This window comes from Vicia villosa, linkage group LG4 (genome assembly GCF_029867415.1).
Source record: "Vicia villosa cultivar HV-30 ecotype Madison, WI linkage group LG4, Vvil1.0, whole genome shotgun sequence".
Lineage (NCBI taxonomy): Eukaryota > Viridiplantae > Streptophyta > Magnoliopsida > Fabales > Fabaceae > Vicia > Vicia villosa.
The window spans coordinates 683,547-695,846 of NC_081183.1; the positions used below are offsets into that span (position 1 = coordinate 683,547).

Consider the following 12,300-nt stretch of genomic DNA (forward strand, 5'->3'; position numbering starts at 1 on the left):
AAAATGTTCCTAACTCCCATTTGTAATTTGACATATCTTCTTGTAACTTGAACATTTGATACTTCTTCTTGATTGTTCCATTGCTCCCATCACTTTCACATGTACTTTTCCAACTCTTCACTCTCATTTTCACTCCTTTTTGATTCTATATTGTGTTTTTCCCACTTCTATTTCTTATTTTTGCTATTTACCTCTTGATTTACCCCATAGTCAATTAGATTGCCAATTTTTTCTTCATCATTATATTCGCTCTCATCAGAATCACCGAAAGCAATTCCAAAGCACTATCATAATTATAACTCTCATCCTCATTGTCATCAGAGCTTACATTACCATTCAACACACATGTATTAGTTTGATCAATCTCTATCACATAGTGTACCTCACTAACATCATTCAGCCTCTCACCAACATTAACATCACCTCATGATTATTCAAACCCTACACCTCATCATTATTCAGCCCTCACCAACATTAACATCACCACCTTAATCATCCTACACACTACCCGTAACTACTTCATCATAAATTTTTGAAATCAAATTTTCTTCCTCAAGATTTACTATGCCCTCATCATTTTAATCTTCTTCTCCGGGAAGAGGACCCTTACAATATTGCGGTTGGGACATGGAATGTTGTATATACAAAGATCAGCAATGTCTAACGCACATTTGTCATCATTCATAACATTCATCCCAAAAGTGAGGTCTTTATAATAAATTGTATCTACCTCATTATAACCTAATTCCTTTAGTATACCTACCAACTCAAAGTAACTCCACTTATCAACATGAATTTGTAATTCATCACATTTTCCTCCTTCATACATTGTTTGTTCACTATCCATAAATTCACCACCATGATGAATTTTTAAACTCAAGTATTCATCCATTTCTATCTAAGTCCAGAAAATTTAAAATTAGAAAAGGGGGGAAACCCTAAAATCTAAACACCAGAAATACATAACATTGATGCATGAACACAAGATAACATTGACTTTCCCTAAAATTGTAAAACTAGAAAACATTTCATTATTTCATGACATCACATTACATTGAAAACCCTAACATCCTAACACAAAAAAACCCTAACATTTCATTGATGCGTGAGCACAATATAACATTGAAAACTCTGAAATCGCAAAAGTTCATTTCTACAAGAACATCATATAACATTTAAAACTCTAAAATATGAATGAAATAAACTGATACTAACTGTATGAAAAGGTTCTTCAATGGCGTCTGTACCTTCGATTTCGCCTTCAATTGCCGTCTCCTTCACTCGTTTCAACCTTCGATTATACTTTCGCCTTCAAAACTTCGCAGTCACCTTCTTCAAACGTTTGTCTGCTAAGGTTAAGAAATGCGAACGAAATACATTGAGAATATATTTAACTTCACTTAATGTTCACATCAAATTATATTCCTTCATATTAGCGCCATTTGACAATTTAATTGACTTTAACTGACAGATCTAACCGAAAGAATAAATGTGATACGTAATGAATTGATAAAGGATCAAATTGATGTTTTTAAAAGAAAATGATTAAAATGAACTATGGAATATAACCAAGGGATAAAAAGGACACATAGCCTTTATTCATTCCCATTCCCATGTAATTAATATAATTTAGCAGTTGTAAATGGTTATTAAATCTTGGTCTTTCAAATAAATCTAAAAGATATTTTAATTAAGGAATAATTTATTGGATCCTCTAATCAATATCAAAGAGAATAGAATGAAATGAAAAATGTAAGCTACTTTTCTTCATTGTAATCATCTCAAAACCGATATATGTTGCTTTCTATTTAGTTTTGGCTTCATTACTACGTGGCTTTCTCCTAAAGGAGCATAATATCAACCTTTAATTTGTTATCAAGAATCTCTATATATGAAGAAGGTACCAAAATTGTGATTATGTTTTCCACTTCAAAACAAATTATCTTACTTAGATGGCATATAATGACATCAAGTGGAGAATTATTTCACAATTATTCATCAATATATGTTTACTTTATGTTCATGGATCCTAATTAAGTGGTTTGATGTCTTTTTCACTCTTATGTCTTTATGTTCATGTAATTAAATTAACTAATATAATGTCTATGTCACTATATGTTTTGTTTCTTAAATATGATTCATGACAATGCAACTTACAACTTTTTAAATTGGCATGTCACTTTCATTTGTACTTAAACAGAATGTTACATTGAAAAATAGTGTATTCAATTAACTAGATGTTTAAAAATTATTGTTTATAATATAGAATGTTACATTGAAAAAAGATAAATGAATTGATAAAATATCTTAACTAATTATATTATTGACATGTGGTTTTTACAGATAAATTATCCATATAAAAATGGTTTTGTTTCTCTATGGTATAAAGTGTGAATTGGTCAACTATGTCACTCATTTTGACTCAGAACAAACTAAGCAAGTTAGAGCACCTTTGATGAACATATACATCTTGAATAATTTTGAAGAAAATTAGCAGATCACATTCAATCATGTTGAGAGAAAGTGTCAAGAACTTGAACAATAGAAGTTTGATATCCAATAATGTAGATCAAAATTGAATGGCAACAAGTGAGAGTTAATCTCACAAGCAAAACGACTTTTTCGGCATCGGCATTGCAACTTCACTTGATCTTTCTAAGAGTGTTCATATAAGTATAACTGGACAAGATTACAAAAAGCTTGCGAAACCTGCAAAAACGAAATTGATTGTTAATTGAGAAAAACCATATGTTTTGTCATGCAATGCTGATAGATTCACAATAAAAATTATGTAAAGCGTTGCATACCAAACCCATTGGCTTTTGTGTTGCGCCATAGCTGTAAAACTTCTACGCGAATGCTCGTTTACCAAGCACTGCACTGTTCCATTTGAGGGCAGCATGGCCCAAAACATAGATAACCATATATCATTCGGACCGCTATATTTGCGCAGTATGTTGGTGCTGACCTGAGTAATGAAAACACCCAAAGACCCAAAGTAAGTAAATCAATTTGAGAATATTCTAACAAAGCACAATTGGATCATAGAAGAATAGAATAGAATTAAGAAAGCAAAAACATACAAGCTCCCAAACTTCGATATCTCCTCTTGACGTATCATATAGTACCTTGCTGCTTACATTACAACATGGAGTTTGTTCAGGTTAGTGGTATGGTAGCAGCATAAGAATGAGAAAAAAAATGACGTGAATGATCAACTGGATTTAATCTAAATAGCTAAATGATGTGATTACCATACTCCATAATGCACGTCACGATGATTACAATGTCCCGAGACACCGTATTTGTCAAAAGTAATAATCTGCGGTAAGAGTAATAATGAGAGTCTGCCAAAAGATGATTGTGATAGCACAAACGAAAGCTTCTTGACTCAAACTACGTTTGTAGAGGCAGGGTCTTACCATATCAATGCAGTGACTGGTTATTTCTTCGTCAATAATCTTTGCCAATAAGCTATGGTTCCAAACTTTACCAAAACCATCCTAAGTATAACAAGAGAATAAACAATGACAATATAAGGAACTAACAGATTTTTTTTATAGTAACATTAAGTTTTACAACTCCAATAGACCTATTAGATCAAAACCTGCAAATCTGGATGGTTGATAATCTTCACTTGTTGCATTGGAACCTGTAAGGATAAAAAGTTTATCAAAGGCTTCCCATGTTTTCCAAGATTAGTTCTAAGGATAGCTATGACGAATAAATGATCTAAGGATAAAAAGTTAGAGTGAGCGGGCAGTTTTTAATACGTAACAGGAAGCTCTTATCAATGTTTCATTCAATCCACATCTATTTCAAGACTCTTTGCAAATCACCTTGAGGGATACACAAGCCTGATAAAGTTCTTGTTTTCTGATATTCCCTTTGCCATCAGCATCACCTACAGAATATAATAACAAATACGCTATATAAAGGATTGAAGCATAAACATTTAATGATTCTCAAAGCCTATGGCAGAAAAGCAAATAAAAAGAACAAGAAATTATAATTGCATGCAAAATATCTTCCATTTTAAGCCGTATATAACGCCACAGTGCCGCCATCCTTCACAAATTGGCCATAACGGCTAGCGAAAAAAATCTGCTACCACAATCTGCCACGGCGCATGCTACTTGATAATACTTGTACACATTGAAAACAGTTAAAACTTATGTTCTACTTAAAATTTGAACTTGCTTAATTCATAAAAATTCAGCTCGGAAGAAAATTGAACTGCAATACGGGTAGAACGAAGAAATACAATAATTTTAAAATTGGTTAAAAATGAGCATAACTAAAATTGCCGAAAGCACAAAAGAATCAACATAAACACACACACACACACATAGATATACCATAACTAAATGTTATAAATAATAACACAAATAAATTATTTAAAGCTAATCACCATTAGATAAGCAGAGTATTTGAACATTGTGCCCTCTTGAAGTCAGAAAATTTATAGTTGGAGCAAAGAACCTGCCAAAATGGAATAAAGTTTCAAAACAATGTGAAACCACAATGCAGACATTTGAAAATATAAACTTCAAAACAGTTAGATTCATTCACATACAGAGAATAAAGGAACCTTACCTAGAACTAATTTGACAGAATAGCACTAAAACTAGATCAAACCATAAATAAGTTTATCATAAACCTTGAATTTAAGGTTATATTAAGAGATTGACGAGTCAATCAATATCATTAACAAACTAAAAAATAAAAAGATTGGCATATTTAAACATACATGGATTCATCATCAGGGTGAGCAATAACCAGTAAGACATTTCTCTTCCGAAAAGCTCTACCTGAACACAAGCGAGGAAACAAAAATAATATAAACAAACAAACAACAAATTTTTAGAGTGAAATAAAATGGAACCCAAAAAAAAGAGAAAAAGAAAGCGTACCATTCAACGTAAAATGTTTGGTGGAACGGATGCGAGCGAGAAGGAAAATTTTGAATAGAGAAGTTATCCAAACAAAAATGATACAAGCGATTACGAGAATCAATGCCATGGAGATTGAAATTGAAACATTGGAGAATCTGATAAGAAGTATATAACAAATGGTTCAAACAATGCATGTCTATCTCAAAATCTGCATAGTAAACACTATCATCAAGGGAAAAACCTCTGCATCTGCAATTGTAAACTGTCTAATTGCGAAGCGAAACACATACAAAACCGAAATTTATCATTCCATACACTCAATCACAGGAATCACATGCAATGTAGAAGCTAAACCACTTAATTTTGAGCAATTGTTGAAACAATGAAGCATCAAGCATGTCATAACAAATTTAGGGAAACATGATTTCATAAATCCTCAAATTGAAATCTAAATCCCAAAACAATTCATATAACAAATCAGGAAAAGTTCGTATCTTAAATCAAAAAATCAAATTCAAATGTGTATCCTAAAAAAGATGAAATTAATTCCTAATTATACATGAGAAACCCTAACTAAGAGGATGAAGATTTGTAAAGTTACAGCATGCAATAATGAATGAAATAGAGAAAAGAGAGAAAATTGATTAAGAATGGATGAACCTGGAAATACAAAATGGTGGGTTGAATCACTGGTTCGATGTGGTTTGGAGATTGAGAGAGGTGGTAGAACCAAGGAGGAAGAGGGGTAGAGTAGTAATTAATGGATCTTATCAAATTTTATTTAATAACTACATTAAAAACTGAAATATATTTATTAATTTTTTATTTAAAATTCATGAAATGAGTTAAGTCGAGTCGAATTCGCCTTAGCTCGGCTAAACTTTTTATGAATTGGTTCAACTAAACTCGACTCTTTATATGTTTACGAACAATTCAGTTCAATTCGTTAGATTGATCTCATTAGATTCATTTCGCTTGTTTCACGGACTTAAAATTATTTTCTTAAAAACAAGATGTTGATTTTATTTGTATAATTATTTATAGAAATATTTTGTTCACTAAAGAATATAAATGATCAATTAAAATCAATATTTTAAAAGAAAATGCAGGGCTAAGATTTGGAGTAAATCTTTAAACTTACTCTTGAAACGTTACGAAGTTGATGGAGTGTGAGGGGAATAAGCTAGTGATCGACACTTATTTACGTAAGTTCACTTTATTTATATAACATTTAGGTACTCCTTATTTATTCTCTCAGTAACTTTCAATGTTTTTATGTAGATAGGATGTCTTTTTAGTGTCCTGGAAGTAAGGGTTGTTGGAGAAGGCGATGGAAAAGAGAGGCGGGGTAGGGTCTTACATTCAAAAAAGTGACATGTCTGATTTGTTGACTCATATTTTGAAAATGAAGAAGCCTTTGAACGAGAGAAAAATCATCCAGGCTACACCTAAGGTCGTTTAGGGCCAAAAACCCTAAGGTCGCTTGGGAAAGATTCATATCGACTTGGAGCTGTGATTCTCCATAGACTTGGCTAAGCTCGCGAAGAAAACTGAGATTTTTGACGATTAATCTCACAAACCAAACAAGAGCTATTATAAGTTTAGATCACGCACCAATCAACGACTTATCACAAGAGATATTTCACAAAAAATATTACACAAAAGATAAAGTCATCTTGCATAAATCATAAGAATAACCCTAACACTAGAATAAAAAGCCTTAGTGATATTTTTTTACTCCCAAAGCAATAAGGCAATCTAGTGGAAAAGAAAGAAATAAGAAATGATAGAATATATTGTGATAAAGTATATAAAAATTTGTCTTATTATGTGTTTTGAAAGTGGGGAGAAGCTCTTTATTTATAGGAAAAAATTGACTCAAAAAGGAAAAAAATCAATGAACCTTTAAATGAGATAAATGCTTTAAGCCATATGGTTAATTGATTATGAGATTCAAAATATGACAACCTTAATTCCCAAAAAGGAAATCCTACAACGACCAAGCTTTTTATCTGAATAGGAATATTCTTAATCGATTAAAAAACTATATGCATTGCTCTAATCGATTAGTTAATGTTCCTAATCAATTAGGCAATGTATACAAACTTCCTAAATGACCAGACACATCCTTGTTCAATCCATAAGCACCTTGATAGTTCCTTTAAAGGTTTTAAGGTGTTTTTGAAAATTTTAGAGAGGTTTAAAACAATTTTAGGCGAGTGTGTGCATTGCCTTAGTAATTTAAAAATTATTCTAATATATTTATAGAAAACTTCTATCACTCAGACATTAACTAGGAAAGCTATCACAAATATTTTAATTTGTTAGTCTGTATAAAGTTGAGTTGAATGACTTATTTACAAATGTTCAAATGAAATAGGCCTTTAAGTAGGCTAATAGGCCAATCAGGCCTTCAAATAGGTCAGACTCAGGCCCAAAAAATAAGCCTACGATAGGCTATAGGCCAGACTTAGGCTTTGAATTTTTTAGCAGGTCAGACTCAGGCTTGGCAAAGCCTAGCTCGGCCCAGCCTATTCCCACCCCTACCGAAAAGTGAGACTATTAATGAGTGTACCAACTTATTAGAAAAGCATGGTAAAGAATTGACAAAGGCTTCTTGAATCATTCTCCTATTCCTAGCTAGCTTTTGTTTCCTCTTGAGAAAGACAATAGTAATATCTTTATAGCTAGATATATTGCTATGTAGTTTTTTCTTTCTTTCTGGGGCTTTTGCCCTCCATAATACAAAAAAAAAAAAATAAAAAATTAGAAAACTAAAATATACACTAAAATGTATGAAAACATGCATTTCTCATAATTCAACAATAATATGTGATAAAACAAAAGAATATTGTTTTGAAGTAGAAAACTTGATTGGGTATGGAATAAAATTTTGGCATGGTTTGAAGAAGAACGGTGGTATGATCATGAGTGAAGAATACATGCAAGGTGGTGTCTTATTCAATTTTCTGCACTTTTGAATTATTCACTGAGTTGTGAAATACATGCAAGGTAGTATTTTATTCCATTTTTTGCATGAAAAATCCGGAATCATAGTTCTAAATTATTGACTGAATTGTAAAATAAACACAATCAATGTAGGGGTTAGTCCGAAGATGCACTTTCGGATCAATTTTTATGAAAATTTAAATGTCTCACTTCCAACGTGTTTTAGTGTCCATTAAGAGTACATACATACATACATACATACATACATACATATATATATATATATACATATATATATATATACATATATATATATATATATATATACATATATATATATATATACATATATATATATATATATACATATATATATATATATATATATATATATATATATATACGTACGTACTTCCAAAATGTTGAAAAGACAATTTCAAAATTCATGGACTTTTCACTACTAAGAATGGAAGAACAACTTTAAAAAACCCTACAAATCACTAAACAAATATAGCATATGATTTTTTTAAAAGGGTTTCTTTAGCATAAGAGAAAGGACAAGAGTATAGCTAGCTGTAAGGCCCAATTGTAATTATCATAAAGATACTATCAGATAAAATTTTTATTTTAAAAAATTAGCATATAATTAATGTGTAAGATTAACTAAAAATTGATCCATTCAGTCCCATCAATAAAGGTAAGTGAAAGAAAAGGTTTAGCTTCTTCATCAGTGAGTTCTCTTGACCATGATACTCTCCCTGCAAAACTTGCTCCAGGTCCTGTGCATTTGTATTGTCCATAGAACACAGTCCTGATAATGGTTTCAGTGCACATAATTAAATATTAAAAAACATGACAACTCATATATTATAAACCTATTCACTAGCATGCCAATATTAATATATTTTTCATGGCCAGAATATTCTCTGTATTTAGTATTTTCTTATCATTTTCCCTCAAAAGTGGTACTAGCATTGAGCTAGCTCTTATAATTTTTTATTAATTTTAAAATATAAAAAATATTGGAGGGTACATAACATAACACGTAGATTTGCACCATACAAGTGCTATCTTTTGTTGGATAACATTTTCCACAAACATATATTATAAAAGAAGTATTAAAAATTAGTTACTAAAAATTAATTTTCCAACACTTTTTTTTTAACTTCTCTACAACCACTTCTTAAAACTTTCACATGTTCAAATAAATTCAAATGCACTTTTCATGTAACTAAATGGTTGTACTCAATAAATTAATAAATATGTATTGTTGGTTAGAAATCTAAGTGTTTCGGAATGGACAAAATAATCTTACATTACTTAAAAATTGAGGTTAAAACGATACATTTTAAAGGACAAATACTCATACATTTTAATCTAATGAAATGTCTTTTTTAAAGGACAAATAGACAATACGTCATAGTCGCAGTATTGCAGATTTGAGGTCGACTGAAATATTGGTGTCATATGTAAGAACTCGAAGTTCACATCGTGCCCTTGACCGAGGACAACTGTTTTAAGGTGGACAAAATACTTTTCTAAAAAATCAAGGCTAAGCGCTCGACCAAAAAAAATAAGGTTTCTTATATGTCTACCTCTCTAAAATCTAAGGGCGAAACTCACATATCAAAGCAGAAAAATGAAGACATTTGCAAGTTCGAACCCGTGCCTCAATTCTAGAAAGTCAAATGTTCCCAGGGGCGGTTCCAAGGCCCAGCGAGCCCGGGCACGCGTCCGGGCTCAACCCTTATTTTCTTTGTACTCCCCCCAACTTAATAGTTGATTTTTAGACAAAATCAAGGGTAAAATTAGGGGTAAAATTAGTAAAAATAGGGTGTGAAAATTAAAACAGATGAATAACCAATGGTATAAAATTTTCGCCCAGATTGCCGAAAATTCCTCTAGTATCTTTCTTATGTCTAAATTACCAACGATCCTTCCTCTAAAAATAGGATTATGTCTTTTTTTACAATAAGCTCCTTATGGGACTATTAAGAACATAGAAAACATCACAATCAATTCAAATGCATGCATGTTACCATGTATGTGTGTTCATATACTATATACTATGTTAATGTGTGACATTGATTGATTGATAAATAAAAAGATAAAGATACATACATTTCACGGTTAGGATCACCCCAATTATACCATCCTTTAGGAATGATGATATTGTCCATATTTGTATAAGCAAACACAACTCGTGAAAAAGGACCCCAAGCTCTTCCAAGGTATAGTGCCCCTGAACCCGTGACCTTACAGTTCACAAATGAGAAACCTGTGTCTTGTAACATACTACTCCTTCCTTGTGCCGTTAGCGCTCCCGTATTTCTCGCTATCGCGTGCACGTGACATCCCTAACGATCATCAGACGGTTACGATTAACTGACAGTACTGTTAAACTCGTGTATATTGGTAGATAGAGAAATGTTTCTAACTAACCTCGAAGAGGGAGAGAGCGTTGCCGAAGATGAAATCGACAGAACCTTCAATATAACAATCTTTATAGTAATGTCTACCAAGATGATCATAAAGTGTATCTTGTGCTCCTAAAAATTTGCATCCTAAGAAAGATGCTGTGTCTGCTGAAATTCTAAATGCTACTGCTTGTTTTCCAATTGCTCCAGGTGCAGGAACAGGAAATGTATTCTACATTCACACACAAAATAAGGTCACTAATTTGAATTCTCTACCGTCAGCATATCAGTGGTCGTTGAATAAGATCGTACGGTCTAGACTTAATTGCAGATCTTGATTCAACTGCCACTGATGTGCTGACGGCATTAGTCTAATACTTAGTGACAATTTCGTATTTATTTATTCCGTCTCAAAGTATTTGTCACAAAAATAGAAAGTGTGGTTTTGTTAACATACTTGGAATGTGATGTTCTTGGCAATGAAATAAGGTGAATTAACAGCAAAAGTTGCTGAGCCATGTGTTCCCATTGGAATCCCTCTAGGACCTGGTGTTTGAGCAGTGTCACCCCATTGAACAATTGTTGCATCTGCTCCATCTCCTTCTATGCTTATGAAAGATTTCAATGGAGGGATGTTTACTTTCTCCCTACACAAAAAAATTCAATCACGGAGTTAGTTCAGTAAACTGTGCCTACGTCTGCGACTACAGAGTAGCTAAATGAGATAAAGTAGTAGTACTCACGTGTAAACTCCTGCATGAACTTTGATGACAACTCTAACAAGATTGATAGAAGGAAGAGAATCAATGGCATCTTGAATTGTAGTGAAATCTCCAAAAGATGGATTCTTATCAACGTGCAAAGTGTAAGAAGCAAAGAGCTTATTTTTTGCAGTCTTGAAAACTGTGTGTTTGAGAGCACCAACAAAACTCACCCATTTCATGAACTGTTGTTCTGACAAGTCTGTTCTTGTTGTATTGTTGGTTGTAAAACCGTTTCTTGTTGAATGTATTGGTCGAATTCCCTTTGTATGACATTGTATTGTGCTTAGATTTTGCACAAAAAGAAGAAGAAATGATAATATGATCTTTTTTGACATTCTTTGAGAGAAGAATGTGAAAATATGTTGTTTTTTTGGAAGTTGAAGTGGTGTTAGAGGTTATAGTTATTTAAAGTGGAAAAGTGGAGCAATGACAGAAGCTTGAGATGTCACGGGTTGTTGGAGTCACATACATAATCAAGAGACAATCTAGACCACATGACAAGACACTTTGAACATTTTATGTGTGTAGAGACAAAATTGACTTGTAGTAGTATTTAGTTGAGATGAATGTTACTTTAGCATTAAAAATTGAAAATATATTAGATAATTGTATGAAAAAATTACATAATTTACCATTATTTGTTGGTAAGGTTTGGTTTCCTTGACAAAAATATGGATAAATTATGTATGATGTGCAACAATTTGTAAGTCATTATTTTTATTACAATTAATATTACATTAATTACACCTTATCTTTTTAAGAAAATTATATTTTCACTTCATGTTTTCATTCTATTTCTCAAATTATAATTATAATCCGAGTTTTATTTGGAGGAGTATTTGGAAATCCCGCGAGGTTCTAACATTAGGGTGCAGGTGGAGTATCGGTGATGGTAGTAATATTAAAATCATGCAGGAACCTTGGATTCAGGGTAGTAGTGAAGGTAATTTAGGAGGCCCACAGAAACAAGAGGTTTACCAGCTGTCAGTTAATAATCTTATGATGGCTAATGCGAAGAAATGGGATATAGAAGTTGTTAGAGATCTTTTTGATGAGGTGGATTCGGAAAAAATTCTCAAAGTCCCATTGTTGGAAGAGGTTAGACAGGACAGGTTGATTTGGAAGGAAGAGCAGGATGGTATCTATAGTGTGAAAAGTGGCTACAATCTTTGGTATCAAGCAGTTAGAAGTAATAAGGAGGGAGGAGGGTTGGAGAAGTGGAGCAGTATTTGGAGTATCAAAGCGCCACCGAGAGTAAAGCACCTTCTTTGGAGA

General features: G+C 32.3%; 2 protein-coding genes across 2 annotated transcripts; both read right to left on the bottom strand.

Moving 5' to 3' along the window:
* Window positions 1-2,299: 2,299 nt before the first annotated feature.
* On the bottom strand, window positions 2,300-5,709 carry LOC131598680 (probable N-acetylglucosaminyl-phosphatidylinositol de-N-acetylase). Its single transcript, XM_058871268.1, has 11 exons — window positions 5,556-5,709; window positions 4,914-5,050; window positions 4,751-4,811; window positions 4,412-4,482; window positions 3,840-3,904; window positions 3,608-3,652; window positions 3,423-3,503; window positions 3,255-3,322; window positions 3,084-3,132; window positions 2,808-2,968; window positions 2,300-2,709 (listed from the first exon to the last, which is right to left on the bottom strand). The coding sequence occupies exons 2-11, from the start codon at window positions 5,020-5,022 to the stop codon at window positions 2,643-2,645; spliced, it is 777 nt and encodes a 258-aa protein (XP_058727251.1). The 5' UTR covers window positions 5,023-5,050; window positions 5,556-5,709; the 3' UTR covers window positions 2,300-2,642.
* Window positions 5,710-8,344: 2,635 nt separating this feature from the next.
* On the bottom strand, window positions 8,345-11,436 carry LOC131598681 (probable pectinesterase 53). Its single transcript, XM_058871269.1, has 5 exons — window positions 11,005-11,436; window positions 10,719-10,908; window positions 10,287-10,493; window positions 9,966-10,201; window positions 8,345-8,655 (listed from the first exon to the last, which is right to left on the bottom strand). Exons 1-5 carry the CDS (start codon window positions 11,358-11,360, stop codon window positions 8,508-8,510), a joined length of 1,137 nt encoding a protein of 378 aa, XP_058727252.1. The 5' UTR covers window positions 11,361-11,436; the 3' UTR covers window positions 8,345-8,507.
* Between the last annotated feature and the right edge of the window lie 864 nt (window positions 11,437-12,300).